The 23,861-nt window shown below is 40.9% G+C and overlaps 1 protein-coding gene across 1 annotated transcript; it reads left to right on the top strand.

Annotated features, from left to right (window-relative positions):
* The first annotated feature begins 8,538 nt into the window (after positions 1-8,538).
* Positions 8,539-20,619, top strand: LOC311110433 (uncharacterized protein). Its single transcript, XM_084188979.1, has 6 exons — positions 8,539-9,051; positions 11,043-11,173; positions 13,138-13,317; positions 16,096-16,257; positions 16,600-16,711; positions 17,931-20,619. The coding sequence occupies exons 1-6, from the start codon at positions 8,769-8,771 to the stop codon at positions 18,884-18,886; spliced, it is 1,824 nt and encodes a 607-aa protein (XP_084045105.1). The 5' UTR covers positions 8,539-8,768; the 3' UTR covers positions 18,887-20,619.
* Positions 20,620-23,861: the final 3,242 nt, after the last annotated feature.

Here is a 23,861-nt window from a genome sequence, read left to right as displayed (position 1 = left end):
ATATAGGAATACAAATTGGTTTTAATTATTCATGATTTTTAATTGATTTATTTAAAAAATAATTACAGGGGGAAGCCATAGGCTATACAGTCTAAAATAAGATAGTTCACAATAAAGGAATATAAAAGGGTTGATATAGGGGAAAATTGACTAATTAGGATAGTTCTTTAACTAAAGTAGTGTTAGGAGAAACTAATGGCAGATGTTAGTACACCTTTCTCACATACGGATTCAGCAAAAAGACATCCACCTTATGAGTAGGAAGCTTTCAGTGATCATCCAGGAGGGTGATTGTTGCATCAGAGATGAAGATGAACGAATAATAGATAGAGGACAAGCAGAAACGACGATGATGAAGAAAGCGATGAAGATTTGGAGATTAAAGGTGCTTTATGTTCAAGAGGATTTTATTCTACAATGACTGGCAAAGAAGAAATAGGAGATATAGACCGAGGCGTATCAGGCCTGGAGGAAGTGACGACTTTGGGAGAGGTAAGAGAGCTAGAGGAACAGCTCGAGACGCTGAAGATACAGAAGAGGAGAAACTGCTGAGAGGATCCCAAGAATTGGAGAAGAACAAAGAAGAAATAGAAGGAGGAAGATTTCAGCTACACTTCCAGCAACTTTCAGAAGACTGTTATAATTGTGGACAGATTGGTTACTTTACCTGGGATGGAAATGCACCAGGAGAAAACAACAGAGGAAGATAAAGGAGCAAGTGAAGATCCCCTGTTAGTGCCTAGAAGAGACGAAGGGGGGTGTCAGCTGAGAGAATCGATTAGAGAAGAGAAAATAGCTAACAATTGAAGTTAGGGAATCAATGGAGCTCTGCTATAAAAATCAAAGAGAAATCAAAATAGACATACTAATATTAGAAGATACTGTTATGGCAGTGTTGGGAAGAGATGCATTGTTTAAATTGAATTGTACAATAAGATGTACACTAGACGACTGGGTTTTTGGGAATCTGGGAATCATGTGCTTAAAAAAGATAATATCATAGGAAGGATGATAATCTATTGTTCTGTCTATTAGACAATCTGTCTGGAAAAATAAAGTTAAAAGGGGTGACTGTTTATTCTGGGTCACATTCTTACACTAAGAGGTTTCAGGATAGGCTAAAATGTGTTTAGTCGTTTGCCAAGTGTGTGTAAAAAGTCAAAGGCAGTTGGGAACTTTCCCAATCACATATTCTAAAAATTTGGTGGTAAAGGGATGTGTGAATAAATCAGTGGAAAATGTTTTTAAAAGGTTAGGAGAGAAAAGATTACAGTAAAATAAGTTAGGAGGACTAGGTTGAAGGAACTCTAAGACAGTAAGCTAAGTTTCAAAGTTAGTAGTAAGAGAGAGAGAACAATGGTGAAGGACATTTTAGAGTAGGGAGATCAAGGTAATTATAGGGGTATTTTTTATAATCAAAAGTTTGAAAGTTAGGAATTAGGGAGAGGACTGAGAGTTGGGAAAAAGTGACACTAGTGGTGATAGATGGAAGTACAAGCAAAGACAACTTTTTTCTTTGGGGAAAAACTAGGAGTAACTAAGGACATTAACACTTCAGTCTATTATAACAACAGTGAGAAGCAGGTTAACTCTTTCAACATTGATAGTTATTAAAGCCATAAATATATCGCATTTGATTATAAGGGAACCAATAGCTCCAGCGCCAATTTTAGGGAAAATACTTATTAGGGTTAGGATGGGGACGTTTCTCCCCCATGGAGAGATAATTATGGAGAAGAAGTATTGTTATCAGGACCAAGAGTAGAAGCTGTGGCACCTAATTAAAGGAGGTATAGTTTAGAAGAGGGTTAGGAGTGACTGTTCACTTATGTTGCGTAATGTTACAGAGATAATTATGGAGAAGAAGTATACTTATCTAGTGCAAGCATTAGAATTTGTTCCGGTTAGGAATTATTGGTTAAAGGGCTATGTAATTCATAAAGTAATGCTTATAATGGAAGAGTTGAGGTCTGTTGTAGTCTCCACAGTCATTGAGGGAGTTCAGGAGGAGTAGATTACAGTAATCATTCAACAGTAGATAATACACATAGGATATTGGTAGCTTTGCCACTAGAAATAATTAAGGTTAATACATCAACTACTTTAATGGTAACTTTGGAAGGGATTAATGATACGATGGCAATAAGCAAATGTAGGGAGTATGACACCGACAACAACTTTTCTGAAATTAAAGGGGGTAGCAAGATGAATAGGATTAAAATAGGAGAGCAGATAGTAGTAGAGAGAATAGTGAAGGATACTATCATGGAGGACAGAATGAGGTCTTTGATTTTAATGACAGACAAGGAGAGGTATCTGATCAGTACCGCTCGTTAGGGGAGAGAGAAACTAAAGGGAGTGGTTTGATTCTTCTGTTGTGAAGATTAGAGATAGATGGGAAGGTTCCAGCAGCTTATTCTGTAAGATCAGTGAGGAATCTTGAGGGTCCATGTCTGTTGAGAATTCCACCACCAAACATGTTAGCGACGGTCGTTTGACCTCTATCAAGTATGTGTCAATCTTATGCTTTGTCATGACTGTGGTATCAACAATAATCAGTAACCGATAAAATAATGTCATTATCAAAACATTTGTTTAAGCCTAGGGGTAGGTGGTATTGGGTTAAGTGAATTAACTTGTGTGAATTTGTTAGATGTGAAGTAAAATCAGGTAACAGCGAATCCTGGAGCATTTGAGGTGTAACCATTGAGGGTTAAAAGTTGTTTTTGTTCTAATAAAACATATGAGGTAAGGGGTATGTTTATGGGAATATCAGATTGTGAGGTTATATGATAACTTTGGGTATGTATGATCTTAAGGGTAGTAATGAGAAATATGTTACTTTTTATGTTCCAGGTAGTAGGAACAGCAGGACTTTGAGGGTTAAAAGATTAGCTTTTGCCTGACAATGTGACTATGGAGAATTTTAGAGATATTTGGAGGGGTTGTGGTGATAAAGCATATATATTCTTACATTATGGATGGATAGGATTTTGTTACATGTCAACGTTGAAGCTTCCATATGAGGTTTTTACCATTATAAGAGGGATAGCACCGGACACAGCTAAATCTAGGGTTAAAAGGGTGACATGGCGACATGTCATAGTCTTCAAGCCTATCATTGAAGGATGAATCTAAGGGAGAAGGGGGGATTTTTTCCATGGTATGGTGTAACATTTGGGAAGATCATATTGATAATAGTAGATACTTTGAGTCCAGATAGTTCAGATATTATCACTAGGGTTATATATGCATTATAAGGGATGTGTTTGGGAGATCTGAGAAGATTTGGTTGCAAGATCAGGTAGGCCAGTAGGGGCAGTGATGGGTCAGATTTTAGTTTCAGCTTTGATAACACTGTGTGATGTTTGTAATTTGTTACTGACCTTTGAGAAAGCTATGATATTAAGATAGGTTGGAGAGTGCCTGGAGACAACACTCAGATGCCGGTGTTGACTGTTCCTGATCTGGATAAAGATGGACAAGTGGAACTGATGGATAAATATCATTTTGATGATTTTTCAAAAAAAAAATTTTTTTTTTTTTTTTTTTTTTCAATATTAGGGTGATGTTGGTATGATTTATGAATCAAAGGGGGGAATAGGTTTAAGTGATTCATGCATCATTTATATATCAGTTTTATATTCTTAGTTGATATTCATGTTTAATTTGAAAGTGTTTGTTTTGCAAAAAGATACTGTTTGGTCGTTTCTTTTCTTTTCTTCCAGAAGCATTTGGGGGAACATGTGACTCAAACAAGGACAATATGAAGGGACAATATGAAATGACAATGACTGGAGGAGATGAAACAAGGAGGGTGTGGCTGATTCCATCATCAACAATCCATTGGAAGAGGAGACTACGGGGAGATGAAGTGTAGTGGACTACATTCCAGTGTCTGCAATGAAATATAGACATGTGTAATACATAATTTGGGTCATATTCTTAGGTATTAATTTTTGTAGAATGATGTTTGATGTTATTGAATACATGTGAGGATTTTAGATGTTTTTGTTTATTTCGTGAATGTTTAGGGACAGAGAGGCTAGGAAGGGAGAGTTTCACTGTACGGTCCAATGGGTTGACCAGCCTTACAGTGGATGTTTTTGGATAGGATTTTGTTTGCAGGGGCTTACATGTGTATTTAATTGCATCATAGTTTCAAATGCATTTACATTGTTTATGAGGTTATCTGGAGTACCGAGGTGGTTGCCTGGGGCAGAGGGACCGTGAGAGAATTTTACTGTCTTGATTGATATGGATGGAAGGTTGCCGGACAGTTTTTCGCTCTTACACTCCATAGAGATTTGTTCATATTTCATAGTAATGTATTCACATTTCATAAACAGTTATTCATATTTCATAGAAGGGTATTTACACTCTAGAGGAGAATGTTTTTGGTTTAAGGTTAAAGATACTCAATAAGAAATTGTTACTGGTCATAATCCTATTGTTGTCGAGACTTTTTAGTTTTGTCTCGAAGGGGGGAATATGTAGTATATTAAGATTGTCTTTGTTAAATGTTTTTCATGAAGAAATGGAATGTTGGTTATGTTAGTATCAAAAGGCAATGTTTAGTATAATGTCATATACAATAGACAGGAAGTGTGTGTTGTAGACAGGGGAGACTGGTGATTGGCCAGAAGAGGGAGCCCATCTTGTTGCATTGTTTATAAATAGGGGTACACGAAGAAGAGAGGGCAGAGCAGCCATTAGAATTGGAGGACACTGCTCTCCAGACCTCGCGAGTCTGTTACTCATGCTGAAGCTTGTGATCTGAATAAACCTTATGATCAACGTTCCGTATGAGCAGACTCCTTTTGTTCATCAGCAATAATTGCCACCACTCACTCGATACGACAAAACCTTTGAAGGTAGTAAGAAAATAAACATTCACTTAATTTCAATAAGTCACCTGCTAGCAAATCACCTGCTGGCAATAGCTAGCGTGACGTTGTAGTGCAGTGACCAACGGTGCTAGTTACCTCATCATTAACATGGCTAGCTAAGCCAGCAAAAACTTGGTTAACTTGCTGAAATAGGTCTTCAATACATTAACGGCAAAATAAATATATACATAGCCACATTTGCTATTGACTTTAGGATATATAAACCCGTTTTCCAAAAACACTTATGTTATACAGTTTTAAACAGTTTTTTATATACAGAGGAAGGAGACACGAACCTGCTCTCAGAATATCTCTCTCAGACTGAAGAGCAAGCAGACCAACTTCCCAAATAGGGGAGAAGCACTCAAAACTCACTAGCTTTTCTTTCAAAAGAAAATAGTACAAAAAATGGTAAGTCGGAAGACCTCTCATATTACCAACTTTACTACTATGGCAGCAAATATTTTTATGAATTCAGTAACACAAAATTAAAGGAAACTTTATTTATATCACCCCTTTTCCTGAAGTGAATGGTTTCACCCACTACTCTACCGCGAACTGTGGCGTACTTTGATGTCTACATTGCGCGCGAGGTTGATGGAAACTCTACATTTTCACTTTGTTACACACTACTGGTCAATAGTTTGAGAACACCTACTCATTCAAGGGTTTTTCTTTATTTTTACTATTTTCTACATTGTAGAATAATAGTGAAGACATCAAAATTATTTCCGTATTGACATTGCTCATGTTTCTTGGCCCAAGTAAGTCTCTTCTTATTATTGGTGTCCTTTAGTAGTGGTTTCTTTGCAGCAATTCGACCATGAAGGCCTGATTCACACAGTCTCCTCTGAACAGTTGATGTTGAGATGTGTCTGTTACTTGAACTCTGTGAAGCATTTATTTGGGCTGCAATTTCTGAGGCTGGTAACTCTAATGAACTTATCCTCTGCAGCAGAGGTAACTCTGCGTCTTCCATTCCGGTTGTGGTCCTCATGAGAGCCAGTTTCATCATAGCGCTTGATTTTTTTTGGTACTGCACTTGAAGAAATGTTAAAAGTTCTTGAAATGTTCCGTATTGACTGACCTTCATGTCTTAAAGTAATGATGGACTGTCGTTTCTCTTTGCTTATTTGAGCTGTTCTTGCCATAATATGGACTTGGTCTTTTACCAAATAGGGCTATCTTCTGTATACCCCCCTACCTTGTCACAACACAACTGATTGGCTCAAACGCATTACGAAGGAAAGAAATTCCACAAATTCCACAAATGAACTTTTAACAAGGCACACCTGTTAATTGAAATGCATTCCAGGTGACTACCTCATGAAGCTGGTTGTGAGAATGCCAAGAGTGTACAAAGCTGTCATCAAGGCAAAGGGTGGCTATTTGAAGAAAATATATTTTGATTAGTTTAACACTTTTTTGGTTACTACATGATTCCATATGTGTTATTTCATAGTTTTGATGTCTTCACTATTATTCTACAATGTAGAAAATAGTCAAAATAAAGAAAAACCCTTGAATGAGTAGGTGTTATAAAACTTTTGACCGGTAGTGTATTTATCTTTTTTAATTAATTAATATTTATTTATTTTTTCAGGGGGTGCTGCAGCACCCTCAGCCTGCAACTTTCCGCGGCTAAGCTTACACTACAGAGATGGACCCTGGCAACATGCCCTTGGGTTTAGAGACACAGGCTGATCTGTCTAGAGCACGTCAAACTCATTCCACGGAGGGCCGAGTGTCTGCGGGTTTCCTGTGTGTAAGAGCCTGTCTGCCCAGTGGTCCCAGCTGCAGTCTCTCTGGGTCTGATCTGTGGTCAGATCCTGTGTGTAAGAGCCTGTCTGTTACAGTTACGGTCTCAGTGTCTGTCTCTGTACCCAGTGTCACATGCTCTTCTTGGTCAGGGAGGTGACCAAGAACCCGATGGTCACTCTGACAGAGCTCCAGAGTTCATCTTTGGAGATGGGAGAACCTTCCAGAAGGACAACCATCTCTGCAGCACTCCACCAATCAGGCCTTTATGGTAGGGTGGCCAGACAGAAACCACTCCTCAGTAAAAGACACATGACAGCCCCCTTGGAGTTTGCCAAAAGGCACCTAAAGGACTCTCACACCATGAGAATCAAGATTCTCTGGTCTGATGAAACCAAGATTTAACTTTTTGGCCTGAATGCCTAGCATCATGTCTGGAGGAAACCTGGCACCATCCCTACGGTGAAGCATGGTGGTGGCAGCATCATGTTGTGGGGATGTTTTTCACTGGCAGGGATTGGGAGACTAGTCAGGATCGAGGGAAAGATGAGCGGAGCAAAGTACAGAGCGATCCTTAATGAAAACCTGCTCCAGAGAACTCAGAACCTCAGACTGGGGCGAAGGTTCACCTTCCAACAGGACAACGACCCTAAGCACACAGCCAAGACAATGCAGGAGTGGCTTCTGGACAAGTCTCTGAATGTTCTTGAGTGGCCCAGCCAGAGCCCAGACTTGAACCCAATCTAACATTTCTGGAGAGACCTGAAAATAGCTGTGCAGCGCTTGAGAGGATCTGCAGAGAAGAATGGGAGAAACTCCCCAAATACAGGTGTGCCACGCTTGTAGCGTCATACTCAAGAAGACTCCAGGCTGTAATCACTGCCAAAGGTGCTTCAACAAAGTACTGAGTAAAGGGTCTGAATACTTATGTAAATGTAAAAAAAATATGTTTTTGCTTTGTCATTATGGGGTATTGTGTGTAGATTTGGGGGGGGAACAATTTCATCCATTTTAAAATAAGGCTGTAACGTAACAAAATGTGGAAAAAGTCAAGGGGTCTGAATACTTTCTGAATGCACTGTATATGAAATACCTTTAATAAACAACTTGAAGCAACCACATATTTAGCCATGGAGCACATTCTGATTGGCCAGTGAGGGGTCAAGCCTTGACACACCTTCAACTTGTTTATTCATCAAAACCCAGCCCTTTTGCGCCACCGCCAGCTACTGCGCCTATAATTATGGTTGTGAAAATAGCAAACATATCTGACACACCCCTGAACCTATAGCCCTACCGCCAGCGGTAAGATTTACCATTGCGTTAGGTTTGTTAAAATAGAGCCCTTGATGTGTAATGTTTAAGCAATAAGGCACAAGGGGGTGCTATTATAAACTGGTTACCAACATATTTATTTTTACTGCTCTAATTGTTTTGTCATACTGGTGGTATACTCTGATATACCACGGCTGTCAACCAATCAGCATTCAGGGATCGAACCACCCAGTTTATAAAATGTAATATAAACTCCTGAGTCCTGAGACTCCTAGAGATCCTGGTTCGAATCCAGGCTCTGTCGCAGCCGGCCGCGACAGGGAGACTCATGGGCGGCGCACAATTGGCCCAGCGTCGTCCAGGGTAGGGGAGGGAATGGCCGGCAGGGATGTAGCTCAGTTGATAGAGCATGGCGTTTGCAACGCCAGGGTTGTGGGTTTGATTCCCACGGGGGGCCAGTATAAAAAAATAAAAAAAATGTATTCACTAACTGTAAGTCGCTCTGGATAAGAGCGTCTGCTAAATGACTAAAATGTAAATGTAATAAGCACTACCGTATTTCAAAGAACAGCGCGCATTCGCTTTTCATTTAGCCACACCCCTTGTGATGTGACGCACACCAATAACGTTTCTCTTCACTGTAAACAGAAGTGAACAGTGACCGAGAACAATTTCCACGTTATCGTTATTGTTGTTATTTAGACGTTTATTAACGCCATGGAGCTCAAAATATGATTATTTTAAGTGCACAGCATCACATACTTACGCCATGTAGTCTTTAATTCGCGTTGGAGACAGGACTTGGTTGATATATGTTATCTAGGTAACGCTAGCTAGCTGCTAACAATGGCTAACTGTATGGTTTTTCACACTCAAATAGCCTCCATCATGGAGGTGCTAGCAAATGCAGCCGTGGCAGAGATCTGTAAACTCGTAGACGACGACTATGCTGTGCTTCGTTTGGAAATTTCTCAAAGCCAGAAAGAAAACAGGGCATTGCGGAGGAAACTACAGCTACAGGAATTGAAGGTGACACGGGAGCGCGCAGACAGGACAATGCGAGAGCGCGTCCTCGCCAGTCGTCCAAGTAGTGTCAAGATCCTCAACCAATACAGAGGAATGGCAAGAGGTAGGAAGGCCGAGGCTGCGCGGCCTGTCGCGGTTCATAACTACTGTAGCTCAGTACCCATTCCCCTCTGCACATGTGTTCAGATGTGTTACCCAGAATAAGGTCTTGGTCAGATTTAGGATAGTACGCAATATTTCCCCTGATTACTTGGCTATCATGCGCAAAGACACTATCATATTCTAACCAGATTCTTGATTTACTGCATTTCCTATTATTTACTCAATGAAAACAATGTGATGCATGGAATAGAATACATCAATCAATAAATAAGTATATCAAGAAGTTATGAGAAGTGTTACCTTACATCCTTGGCCATTCTAGACAGTGTCAAAACTGTCAATAGTGTGAATACAGTCGTGGTCAAAAGTTTTGAGAATGACACATACTAATTTTCACAAAGTCTACTGCCTCAGTTTTGATTATGGCAATTTGCATATACTCCAGAATGTCATGAAGAGTGATCAGATTAAACGCAATTAATTGAAAAGTCCCTCTTTGCCATGAAAATGAACTTAATCCCCCAAAAACATTTCCACTGCATTTCAGCCCTGCCACAAAAGGACCAGCTGCCATCCTGTCAGTGATTCTCTCATTATTTCTCTCATCAGAGGACAAGGCTGGAGATCACTCTGTCATGCTGATTGAGTTAGAATAACAGACTGGAAGCTTTAAAAGGAGGGTGGTGCTTGAAATCATTGTTCTTCCTCTGTTAACCATGGTTACCTGCAAGGAAACACGTGCCGTCATCATTGCTTTGCACAAAAAGGCTTCACAGGCAAGGATATTGCTGCTAGTAAGATTGCACCTAAATCAAACATTTATTGGATCATCAAGAACTTCAAGAAGAGAGGTTCAATTGTTGTGAAGAAGGCGTCAGGGCGCCCAAGAAAGTCCAGCAAGCGCCAGGACCGTCTCCTAAAGTTGATTCAGCTGCGGGATCGGGGCACCACCAGTGCAGAGCTTGCTCAGGAATGGCAGCAGGCAGGTGTGAGTGCATCTGCACGCACAGTGAGGCAAAGACTTGGAGGATGGCCTGGTGTCAAAGAAGGGCAGCAAAGAAGCCACTTCTCTCCAGGAAAAACATCAGGGACAGACTGATATTCTGCAAAAGGTACAGGGATTGGACTGCTGAGGACTGGGGTAAAGTCATTTTCTCTGATGAATCCCCTTTCCGATTGTTTGGGGCATCCGGAAAACACCTTGTCCAGAGAAGACAAGGTGAGCGCTACCATCAGTCCTGTGTCATGCCAACAGTAAAGTATCCTGAGACCATTCATGTGTGGGGTTGCTTCTCAGCCAAGGGAGTGGGCTCACTCACATTTTTGCCTAAGAACACAGCCATGAATAAAGAATGGTACCAACACATCCTCCGACAGCAACTTCTCCCAACCATCCAAGAACAGTTTGGTGACGACCAATGCCTTTTCCAGCATGATGGAGCACCTTGCCATAAGGCAAAAGTGATAACTAAGTGGCTGGAAAAACAAAACATCGACATTTTGGGTCCATGGCCAGGAAACTCCCCAGACCTTAATCCCATTGAGAACTTGTGGTCGATCCTCAAGAGGCGGGTGGACAAACAAAACCCCACAAATTCTGACAAACTCCAAGCATTGATTATGCAAGAATGGGCTGCCATCAGTCAGGATGTGGCCCAGAAGTTAATTGACAGCATGCCAGGGCGGATTGCAGAGATCTTGAAAAAGAAGGGTCAACACTGCAAATATTGACTCTTTGCATAAACTTAATGTAATTGTTAATGAAAACTTAATGTAATTGTTATTGAAAGCCTTTTACACTTATGGAATGCTTGTAATTATACTTCAGTATACCATAGTAACATCTGACAGAAATATCTCATAACACTGAAGCAGCGAACTTTGTGAAGACCAATACTTGTGTCATTCTCAAAACTTTTGACCATTAATGTATACTGTTGAGCATTGACAGTAGGTAACTTAACCACCTCTTTTCCCCAATCACTCATTCAGGTGGCGGACATCTCATTGGAAGCCACAGGAGCTTTGTGAAGCCAGCGGGACACAATAAATGGAGAGATGACCAACCAATCACTGTTGATGAGGGGAGTGGAACCTCAACCCAACACGTTATCGTGATAGAGGTTAGTGTAATAGTGTTGCATAAGAAATTACAGTCACTTTGTAAATCAAATGTGGCCTGTTTATTTCAGAAAGGCTCCCTTCAGCTATTCACTTGAGCTATCTGCCTTAGGGGAGCTTGAGAGACTTCCCTAGGACATTGTTATCCAGTATGCCATGAAAGTGATACTTCGTGGTTCCTCGTTTTGTAGGTTAAGAATTTGCTTAAAATATACATTGATATACATCCAGGTGAAGCTGGTTGAGAGAATGCCAAGAGTGTGCAAAGCTGTCATCAAGGCAAAGGGTGGCTACTTTGAAGAATCTCAAATATAAAATATATTTTGATTTGTAAAAAAAAAAGTGGTTACTACATATGTGTTATTTCATAGTTTTGATGTCTTCACTATTATTCTACAATGTAGAAAATAGTAAAAATAAAGAAAAACCCTGGAATGAGTAGCTGTGTCCAAACGTTTGACTGGTACTGTATATATATAAAAATGTATACGTGTTTCCGAGGTAATTGTGGAATTTTGTTTGTAGACATTTTTAGAAATTAATAGCTGAAATGTCTTGAGTCAATGAGTTTTCAACCCCTTTGGTTTGGCAAGCCTAAATAAGTTCAGGACTAAAAATGTGCTTAACAAATTGCATAAGTTGCATGGACTCATTCAGTGTTCAATAATAGTGGTTAACATGATTTTTTAATAACTTGCCAATCTCTGTACCCCACACATACAATTATCTGTAAGGTCTCTCATTCGAGCAGTGAATTTCAAGCACAGATTCAACCACAAAGAGGTTTTTTCCATGTCTCGCAAAGAAGGGCACCTTTGAGCATGGTGAAGTAATTAATTAGGCTTTGAATAGTGTATCAATACACCCAGTCACTACAAAGATACAGGCGTCCTTCCTAACTCATTTGCTGGAGAGGAAGGAAACTGCTCAGGGATTTCACCATGAGGCCAATGGTGATTTTTAAAACAGTTAGAGTGTAATGGCTGTGATAGGAGAAATCTGAGGATGGATAAACAACATTTCAGTTACTCCACAATTCTAACGAAAAGAAGGAAGCCTGTAAAGAATACAAATATTCCAAAACATGCATCCTGTTTGCAATAAGGCACTAACGTAAATCTGCAAAGAATGTGGCAAAGAAATTAACTTTATGTCCTGAATACAAAGCGTTGTTTGGGGAAAGTCGAACACACCACATCACTGAGTACCATTGTTGATATTTTCAAGCATGGTGGTGGCTGCATCCTGTTATGGGTATGCTTGTCATCGGCAAGGACTAGGGAGTTTTTTAAGATAAAAAGTAAAGGAATAGAGCTAAGCACAGGCAAAATCCTAGAGGAAAACTTGGTTCAGTCTGCTTTCCAACAGACACTGGGAGACAAATTCAGCTTTCAGCAGGACAATAACCTAAAACACAAGGCCAAATATACATTGGAGTTGCTTACCAAGATGACATTGAATGTTCCTTAGTGGCCTAATTACAGTTTTGACTTCAATCGGCTTGAAAATCTATGGCAAGACCTGAAAATGGCTGTCTAGCAATGATCAACAACCAACTTGACAGCTTGAAGAATTTAAAAAAGAATAATGTACAAATATTGTATAATCCAGGTGTGCAAAGCTCTTAGAGACTTACCTAGAAAAACTCACAGCTGTAATCGCTGCCAAAAGTGATTCTAATGTGAATACTTATGTAAATGAGATATTTCTGTATTTCATTTTCAATAAATTTGAAAACATTTCTAAAAACATGTTTTCACTTTGTCATTATGGGATATTGTGTATAGATGGGTGAGAAAAACAATTGATTTAATAAATGTTGAATTCAGGCTGTAACACAACAAAATGTGGAATAAGTCAAGGGGTATGAATACTTTCTGAAGGCACTGTATATCTTATTTGACCGCGTTTTCATGAATTTGATGATATAAGCTTGAAGCCCATTAAAAAAACGTACTTGTGTTAGTCTGCAGATGCAGAGGCTGCAGGTCCTGGGGTCAAGCTGGAGAGGTCTGAAGGAGAGGAGGACCCACGGCACAGCAGAGACATCCAGACTGGAGCAGCGGCTGGAGTGGCACCAGCTGTAGCCACAGAGGACCCCACCACTGCCCCAGTGCAGACCAGGACCCGATGCAGCATCACGGAGGTCAGTGGAACGCCGAACGCCGCCCTCAAGTCAGAGACAGACACCGAGACTTTAATGGGGCTGGGGCGACTGGGCTGTCCTCCTAATCCCCGCTCAGAGTATTTACTTTATGGTAACTCGAGCCCGGTTCTGTCCCATCAGGACTCAGGTGACGCGTTACAGACTGGCAATGATCCGTCCTGTTCATACGCTACAAAGACAGAGATGATACCTGGTGACATGCCTGTGGGCTTAGATACACATACTAATCCAATGAGAGGGGAAATGAACAGGTACAGTAGTAGTGTATACTCTGAAGGGTGCCTAGATAAGAAAGGGGAGGGTCTGGTCGTAGATGAGGTGACTGTGAAAGTGGAGGGTGACGCTCCTCTGACATGGAATGTAGACAAGACTCACTTAGGAGAAGGACACTCGCAGGGCAACACCAGTGACTTCTTAGACTACAGGGAAAGCTTAGAAAACAATCAAAATGTTGTGACTCACCTCCCTTTACTCACGTTCAGGGACTGCAACCCATTGTCCACATCGATGGCACCTTCCGATTCACACGGTCGCATCCTTTTCGATCAGGTATTGAACTCAAACAAAAGGGCTAGAGCCAAGGCTCAGGGAGGGGGAGCCACATCAGGCAATAGTAAAGAGAAACGGTTCCTCTGCATGTTCTGTAACAAAGGCTTCAGCTGCCCCCAGAAGGTGGAGATTCACCAGAGGGTCCACACAGGGGAGAAACCCTACAGCTGTACCCAGTGTCACATGCGCTTCGCCCAGGCTTGCACCCTGAAGAGGCACCAGAGGGTCCACACTGGGGAGAAACCCTACAGCTGTACCCAGTGTCACATGCGCTTCGCCCAGGCTGGTAACCTGAAGATGCACCTGAAGGTCCACACGGGAGAAAGGTCTTCTGACATTTAGATCAAATCCTGCATTAAAGACAAAGATGAATTGTCATTGTTGTCAGCATAAAAGATCCACAGATGCATTTGGAATAATGTGAGTAAGACTAAGAGTGTTGAATATTCCTGGGTAGAATATTGCATCCAGACATTGTGTGATACTGTATATAAAGCCTTAAAAGTCTGTTACATATTGTGTTTGTACTGTGTAGGCTATATCATGTTCACAAATGCCTATTTCATTACTTTCATTCAACTAAAAAAAATTCCTAAGAAAATGAATGCAATTCATGAAGTTCATGCAGATTTTTTGTGGTTTTCATATGGTGTATTTAACACTTGTTTATGTGTAATAAACACACAATGGGACTTTTCATTCTAAGACTTTAATTGAGACTCTCTTTAGTATACATCACATCTGATCTCACCCTATTCTGCATACACCCAACAGCGCTTTATAACCAATATACACTTACTAAATATACCTACCAGGGTTTCCATTAGGAAAATGTGGCACTGGACATTTGACCAGCAGCATTTTAATTTACAGAGCATTTGAGAAATTGTCTCGTTTTTTTATGGTGGGATTTTGGCTAGGCTGCTTTGAAGCAAGGTAAGACATGCCACATAATATGAAGTAAAACGTTGTTTCAAACAATGAAGTAAATGTTTTCAAAATGCATACTGCCTCCTACTCACATTGCCTACAGTTGCCTATGCACTTGAAGGGCGAATGGGAAGCATGCTTCAATTACCAGTTGAGAATTAAAAACAGAAGCTCTTTTTTAATAGTGGCTTCAAAACTGTTTTAACACTCGCATGTGGGGTGCGCTTTTAACGACTGTTTTCCCGCTAATTGCATTATGGAATGAATATTCGCACAAAAATGTGAAAAAATAGTTTATCAACATTTTAAGGTAAACGTTCTGATCTGTTGAATCAGCCTCATAGCTTTTTTTTTTCTCCCCAATTTCGTGATTTCCAAATTGGTAGTTACAGTCTTGTCCCATCGCTGCAACTCCCATACGGTCTCGGGAGAGGCGAAGGTCGAGAGCCATGCATCCTCCGAAACACGACCCTGCCAAGCCGCACTGCTTCTTGACACACTGCTCGCTTAACCCGGAAGCCAGCCGCACCAATGTGTCGGAGGAAACGGCGTACAACTGGCGACCGAAGTCAGCATGCATGCGCCCGGCTCGCCACAAGGAGTCGCTAGAGTGCGATGGGACAAGGACATCCCAGCTGTCCAAACCCTCCCCTAACCCGGACAAGGCTGGGCCAATTGTGCGCCGCCTCATGGGTCTCCCGGTCGAAGGCTGGCTGCGACACAACCTGGGATTGAACCCGGGTCTGTAGTGACACCTCAAGCACTGTGATGCAGTGCCTTAGACCGCTGCGCCACTTGGGAGGCAACCTCATTGCTTTTTAACGTTTTTTTGATGTAGCCTAGTTCTACTGGTTGTATGAATTTGGGATCTATCGTCCCACAACTGTCCCAGAGTCTGTTTGGAATAGGCTACTTCTTTCTCGCACAGAATGACAAGCTGACCAATATAATAGGTACACTTTTCTACTATGGGGGATGGTAGATTGACATAGGCTAGTGATTTTGCTGTTCGTTACTCGTCTTGTTGGCTGAGGAAAAGTAAAGTGCGCATGGGAATTCGGTAAGAATGATGCACGCCATTACATGTTCTGGTAAGATTAATTACCATAATCTAAAGGTGATTTCTGTCATTCTGAGCACTGTGGGTGGACGGCCTAATCAGGTCATGCACCCAATGCATATGGGTCCGGTAAATTTCTCAAATGTCACATAAATGAAAATGCTTCCAGTCAAATGTCCGGTGTGTACGTACCTGATGGTATCACCTGTCTCTTCCAGGAGGAGGGTCCAGAGATGGTGCTGGTGAAGGAGGAGGGGTGTGAGGAGGGTCTGGAGAACCCTGAGGGGACCATAGTCATGGAGGACAACCAGACTACACCTCCTCCTGAACCCACAGAGGAACCAGCTGAGCAGCACAGGACCACACACAGTCTCACTGAGGTTAGCCCAATGTGAACTACTGTCTGAATGGTATTAGGTCAGGGCCCGTATCCACAAAGCCTCTCAGAGCAGGAGTGCTGATCTAGGATCAGTTTTGCCTTTTAGATTATAATGAATAAGGTTATATGGAAATATCCTAGATCAGCACTACTCTGATACATTCTGTCTTAAGTGTGGGACCATGTCTTTTGAATTATGAAACCATTAAAGAGTGTCAAGCAATAAAATCAACTAATACGTTTGCATAGTACTCATAGCAATCCCTCATTGCACAATCAGAAGATACTCCATCGCAGGGTGCTCATATCAGATTTTCTCACTGTATCTCTGTATATCTTACAGTCAGTAGACATGGAGGATGGGAAGCCTGATCTGCTACTAGTCAAAGAGGAGACAGTAGAAGACGGACCAGAGAGCATTGATCTGCTGAGTGGACTAAAGATGGGGGAGCAAGGTAAGGTAGAAATACATATAGCCTACATACAGTAATAGATCTTCAATGGGAATAGTGATGCACCTGGCTATTGGGTCGTTCCACCAATTTGGTGGCTTTTGAGTAGTGTAACTTGGTGTAAAAAATAAAGAGCACATATTCAATTGAATAAAAAAACACTTTTTCCTATCTCCAAAAAAAAGACTATTAAGTGCCAAATAAAGTAACAGGGTTGACCGTAACAGGGTTGACAAATTAATCTTAAATCAGCCATAAATCCCCTTGTGACAGGGGGAATGGTTGCCTAAACATCAGACTGTTACCATGGTTACTCCGTGGCTATCAGTCTTAAATAAATAGTCTCTACAAGCCAGAATGTTGAATACAATTATATTTACACTTACTTTACTGGTTGTTCATGCTGTTGGTCCTTTTGGTGGTTGGAGGTGGAGATAAGGTATATACAGGAAAGTGTTGTTTACCCAACTTTTTGCGGCGCTGGTAGGTTCTGTCACTTGTATTTTCAATCAGTTAACGCATTTCACAATATGTAAACAATAGCCGAATGTAACCGAATGTAGTCGACCGAAGCACGTTTTCTCACAATCAGCTGGTAGTGTTTGCTGTTCGGTTAGGCTCAGCCATATTGTGCAAGTGTTTGTCACGTGCAAATTGCATCAGTATTGAAAATAAAAACCGGAAATACAAACGATATACAGACCAGCATACTGAAGGTCAGGTTGATAACACTACTCTGTGGATATAATCTTCAGTAATTACTTTGCCAAAGCAAAAAAATAACTAGGGCTTTATGGTGAAAACTTAGAGAAATGTTGGGGTTAAGTGGGTTAAAATCTTCCTACGAGTCACAGTAGATGCACAAAGGGAAATGTCAAAATGCTGAATTTTGATACAGACTAGAAATGTTATTCATATAAAATATCAGATTTATTAAATTGTGGTCTATATTAAAGGGCCCTTCATTTTAAAATGCAATATTGGTGCATCATTTCTAGCTAAAATATGAAAGTGATGCAAAAGGCACTCATTTCGTGGAACAACCCTTATTCTTTCATTTTTTTCTTCATTCCATAAGAAGAAAACAATGCAATTTATGTTTACATACAAAAACACACATTACAATGAATGAACTTGAATAGGTAATTGACCAAAAAAACCTCCATATGTAGAGTTTTCTCTGCCATGTTTGTAAAGTCTATTTTGTAACCTCTTCCTGCAGGTGATTGGCTGGAGGCTAACAGAGGAGACTGGGCGGCCATATTGGATTCCCAGACCCAGACGGGTGCAGCCAAGGGCCTGGGGGATGACATCACTGAGCAGGCCAGGACCAGAGGTGGTATAGTGGAGGACAGTGGATGGGACAGCGTCCTCAACTCTGGGCTGGGGAACAACACTGTTAACCAGAGAGTCGAACATAAAAAAACTACCGAACGTAGTCTCCATGACAACAGACTGGTTGAGACCAGGGCGAGGCGTAGACTTGGTCTGCAGGGACGGGGAGGTGTCCGTATGCGACGGGAGAGAACCGACACAGACTTGGCTAGCGATGCTCCGTCCTGCTCCTATAGTTGTGATTCAGAGGGGCTGATGGTGCCTCAGGTTAACCCCCTAACAGGTGCTGCCTTCAGCCTGCCTTCTATAGGATCTATCAACTGGAACATGGACCCTGCGACAACACAGACACTCCCTGGCCTTCGTCCTCCTCACACTCTCCTAATGTTAAACCAGACCTCAGACAATGCCAGTGCCTCAACACTAAATGGCTACACAAGCCAATTGACAAATGACAGTAATAGAGACGGAATCAGTAAGGGTGGCAGCGCCAAAGAGAAGCGCTTCCCATGTTCGTTCTGTGGGAAAGCCTTCAGTTTCCCCAAACAGGTGGAGATCCACCAGAGGATGCACACAGGGGAGAAACCATTCGGCTGCCACCTGTGCCGGGCCAATTTCTCCCACTCGTCCAGCCTGAAGAGGCACCAGAGGGTCCACACAGGGGAGAAACCCTACAGCTGTCCCCAGTGTGAGAAGAGGTTCTCCCACCAGCACCAGTTGAAGATGCACCTGAAGATCCACACGGGAGAAAGGCCGTTCGCCTGTACGCACTGCGGGAAGAGGTTCTCAGAGAGAAGCTACCTCAGGATACACCAGCAGAAAATGCACACTGGCCATGTATAGAGTATAGTGACGTAATATATTACTAGTTAGTTTGTAGTCAATTATTTTGGTTTTGGATATATAGGGAACTTCAACTGGATGAGGTGAACTGAGGAAAGAATTAGTATGATGAGGCAGAGTAGATATGGTGATGGTTGGTGTGATGGGGTCTGTAAAAATGCTTCACTGACTAGGAGTGACAACAACAGTAGCATGCAAAAGTATTCACCCCCCTTGGCATTTTTCCTTTTTTGTTGCCTTACAACCTGGAATTAAAATGGATTTTTGGGGGGTTTGTATCATTTGATTTACACAACATGCCTACCACTTTGAAGATGCAACATATTTTTTATTGTGAAACAAACAAGAAATAAGACAAAAAAACAGACAACTTGAGCGTGCGTAACTATTCACCCCCCCCAAAGTCAATACTTTGTAGAGCCACCTTTTGCAGCAATTACAGCTGCAAGTCTCTTGGGGTGTGTCTCTCTATAAGCTTGGCACATCTAGCCACTGGGATTTTTGCCCATTCTTCAAGGCAAAACTGCTCCAGCTCCTTCAAGTTGGATGGGTTCCGCTGGTGTACAGCAATCTTTAAGTCATACCACAAATTCTCAATTGGATTGAGGTCTGGGCTTTGACTAGGCCATTCCAAGACATTTAAATGTTTCCCCTTAAACCACTCGAGTGTTGCTTTAGCAGTATGCTTAGGGTCATTGTCCTGCTGGAAGGTGAACCTCCGTCCCAGGCTCAAATCTCTGGAAGACTGAAACAGGTTTCCCTCAAGAATTTCCCTGTATTTAGCACCATCCATCATTCCTTCAATTCTGACCAGTTTCCCAGTCCCTGCCGATGAAAAACATCCCCACAGCATGATGCTGCCACCACCATGCTTCACTGTGGGGATGGTGTTCCCGGGGTGATGAGAGGTGTTGGGTTTGCGCCAGACATAGCGTTTTCCTTAATGGCCAAAAAGCTCAATTTTAGTCTCATCTGACCAGATATTTTCTTATAACCCAACCCTGATCTGTACTTCTCCACAACTTTGTCCCTGACCTGTTTGGAGAGCTCCTTGATCTTCATGGTGCCGCTTGCTTGGTGGTGCCCCTTGCTTAGTGGTGTTGCAGACTCTTGGGCCTTTCAGAACAGGTGTATATATACTGAGATCATGTGACAGATCATGTGACACTTAGATTGCACACAGGTGGACTTTATTTAACTAATTATGTGACTTCTGAAGGTAATTGGTTGCACCAGATCTTATTCAGGGGCTTCATAGCAAAGGGGGTGAATACATATGCACGCACCACTTTTCCGTTATTTATTTTTTAGCATTTTTCACTTCACCAATTTGGACTATTTTGTGTATGTCCATTACATGAAATCCAAATAAAAATCCATTTAAATTACAGGTTGTAATGCAACAAAATAGGAAAAAAGCCAAGGAGGATGAATACTTTTGCAAGGCACTGTATGTCCCTTTAGGTTGATATTGGTGTTTTTATAGTGAGATAATGATAGTGCCTTAATTCACTTGACAAAGTAGATAAGATCCGTGTAATGTAATGTTGAACCTTTTCGAAAGTATTCAAAAAAAATTATCAAAGCGATGGCACCAGATTTACAGAAAATGTTAAGTGTTACCATAGTGAGAACAGTTATTCTACTTGCCACATGTATTGTTTTGTGCAATAAAAGTACTGTACTTCACGTTATGTGAGTGTTGTTGAAATTAAATACAAAATTGACTCTGGGCTGACTGACTTGGTTATTTTTGTATCATTGCAGGGACTGAGTTTCCTTTATCTCAGTCGAACCAAAACATTATACTTAATTCTTGAATCAACACATATCAACCTTTTTTTGGATAAACTCCAATGGCTCCATATTGTTAGGTACTTGAATCACAGTTTTAGAGAAGGGCTTGACTGTGGTTAACATTTTATAATGTCATGTTTATGTGTGTACAGCAAAGAGTTCCTTATATAAACCTTTATGCATTTCTGTTCAATTTGGGCAATTCCACAATAACGGATTTACGCTGAGACTCAGATTTTTCACTTTAAAATGTTACCAAACAAAAAACATGTATTTTTATGTGACCACGTTTTCCAAAAACTGTTAAATATCTGCTCTGAATTAAGATTCAAAAATGTCTGCAGAAAGAATGGGGTGTCAGCTATGACATGACACCTTGAGTTTGAAAACATATATTTTGCTTATTGAACTACAGTAAGTGAAGTGGATTTACATCCGGTAACATAATTACGGTAATGGAATTACATCATGGGTCCCTGATCTGTACTATACAGAAATGCAAAATTAGGATATGAATATCGTTCTCTTCATGGTGATGTATCCTGAATAGGTACACAAAGGTAGAAATATGCAATATAATCCTTTGCATATTTGTGTATTATTCTACGCACTGGCTATTATTCTAATGAGCTCTGCCCCCAAACAAGACCACAATTAAGTGGTCTGGACCAGACCAAATCTGAACCAATCATATACGACTATGTTTCACAAGTTTGGACAGCACAGTAGAGTACAGTAAAGTAGATATGTTCAGTACGGTTCATTATAATCTACTTGACTGTACTGAACTCTACTGTACTTTCCAAACTTGTGAAACACAGACATCTATGATTGGTTCAGAATTGGTCAGCCCACGGTGGACTGACCAAAGTTCAACTACTTTTCAACATCCATGGACGTCCGGTTTCCCTTGGTGCTCAGTGGGTGAGGATGCTTGTTACAGTAAATGGAAAGAGGGTAGGTGGTAGGAGACGGGAGAGGAGACATTAACTGGAGAGGAGAGAGAGTGGGTGAGTGAGTGAGAGTGTGGGTTTCTCCAGACTGTTTTCACAGTCTTGCTTTGTCCACCAGATGACAGAAAGAGAAAGAAAACAGTTAGGAGCTGAACATAACAGTATGCCAGCGGAAGGAAGGACAGTAGCAGGTGACCCAACTGTGGTTTGTGACTACTATGATTTCCCATGGTAGCCAATTTAATTCCAGTAATTGCATTACCGATTTGGTAACAGAATTATAAGTCTTAATCCCTTAATAATTAATAAACAAACTTGATATCAGTAAAAACACTATAACTAATTGGTAAGTCTACCTTCACTTGTAACTTCTGTAAACTTTCATTATCCTCCCTCATGAGGGAGAGATTTTAGAAAATATCTTAAAAGATGTGGGTCTTTGTTAATGGAATTACAAGGCACAAGGCAATGTTTCTTAAATGTACAGAAACAGTTATCCAAAATGAAATATAAGTGTTTCTATTAGTTGGCAGGGCTCTTTACTTCAACATGATTGTGTTTTGATGTATTTCTAATGTGACCATCGGGTTCTTGGTCACCTCCCTGACCAAGGCCCTTCTCCCCCGATTGATCAGTTTGGCCAGGCGGCCAGCTCTAGGAAGAGTCTTGGTGGTTCCAAACTTCTTCCATTTAAGAATGATGGAGGCCACTGTGTTCTTGGGAACCTTCAATGCTGCAGAAATGTTTTGGTACCCTTCCCCAGATCTATGCCTCGACACAATCCTGTCTCGGAGCTCTACGGACAATTCCTTCAACCTCATGGCTTAGTTTCTTTCTCTGACATGCACTGTCAACTGTGGTACCATATAATGACAGGTGTGTGCCTTTCCAAATCATGTTCAATCAATTCAATTTACCACAGGTGGACTCCAATCAAGTTGTAGAAACAGCTCAAGGATGATCAATGGAAACAGGATGCACCTGAGCTCAATTTCGAGTCTCATAGCAAAGGGTCTGAATACTTCTGTAAATAAGGTATTTCTGTTTTTTATTATCTGTTTTCGCTTTGTAATAATGGGGTATTGTGTGTAGATTGATTAGGGAAAATGTGTATTTAATCAATTTTAGTATAAGGCTCTAACGTAGCAAAATATGGCACTGTATGTATGGGGGACAGAGGAAGGGGTAGTCATTCAGGTCAATCCCTATTTCACACAGTGAATCCATGTAACTTATTATGTGATTTGTTAAGCCAAACTTTACTCCTGAACTAATTTAGGCTTGTCTGAACAAAGGGGCTGAATACTTATGCTATATTTTAGTTATTACAATTGTATTAATTTGTAAACATTTGTAGAATGTTCTTTTCACTTTGACATTATGGAGTATTTTGTGTAGATCAATGACAAAAAAAATCACTAAATCTATTTCAATCCCACTTTGTAACGCAACAAAATGTGAAAAATTCCAAGGGGGGTGAATATTTATGATACCCACTGTATTACAGTTAACATGTCAAGTGTTTTGGGGTAAGAGGGTAATTAACAGGCTGGTGTAGATACCGTTTTTTAGAGAGACAGTAAACCTAGGCTAGAACAAGGGCAGTTTAATATTTACCTTACTGAGGTGATGTAAATGGAATAGTTTAATTATTATTTTCTACTCTATTCTTGCTAACACACTGTTCTTTCTAAAAAAAAGTCTGCTCTCAGCTTGAAAGATGTTGGTCATAGGAGATTGGATGTGTAATGTAATAAGCAGTACCGTATTTGAAAGAACAGCGCGCATACCTTTTTCATTTAACCACACCATTTTAACTATATGACACCAACCAATAAGATCCTTTCTCTTCAGTGTAAACGGGGCCTAGCTTAGCTTGGTGATAGCTGCAGCTGACTATCCTGTCTAGCTGATATTTCTCTGTCAAATCAGTTATAGTAAAATAGCAAGAGCCAGTGTCTGGAATGTGTTTCATAAGCTAGGGATGTGAAGCGTTCCAGCCTGGTCTCATAGACTAGACGTAACATAGTAAACGTAAATCCGGGACACTCACGTTAGTATGACATGTTACATTTGGTATGGTTACATAAGACAGAAGGTTACTTAAGGCAAAAATGCAAGGAAGGTGGTTGGTCGGGGTGGGTGTATAATGTGAACGTCTAGCTACCCAAAGGTTGCGTGTTCGAATCTCATCACTGACAACTTTCTCAAATGTTCTACTACTT

The sequence above is a fragment of the Coregonus lavaretus genome (genome assembly GCF_964263955.1).
Source record: "Coregonus lavaretus genome assembly, contig: SUPER_35_unloc_5, whole genome shotgun sequence".
NCBI classification, from domain to species: domain Eukaryota; kingdom Metazoa; phylum Chordata; class Actinopteri; order Salmoniformes; family Salmonidae; genus Coregonus; species Coregonus lavaretus.
This window is presented reverse-complemented; position numbering and strand designations above follow the sequence as displayed.

Coding starts and splice junctions, on each gene's coding strand:
- LOC311110433 (XM_084188979.1), top strand. CDS start 8,769: ATGGCTAACTGTATGGTTTTTCACACTCAAATAGCCTCCATCATGGAG. Junction 9,052..11,042: donor ATACAGAGGAATGGCAAGAG/GTAGGAAGGCCG, acceptor TCACTCATTCAG/GTGGCGGACATCTCATTGGA. Junction 16,712..17,930: donor ACTAAAGATGGGGGAGCAAG/GTAAGGTAGAAA, acceptor CTCTTCCTGCAG/GTGATTGGCTGGAGGCTAAC.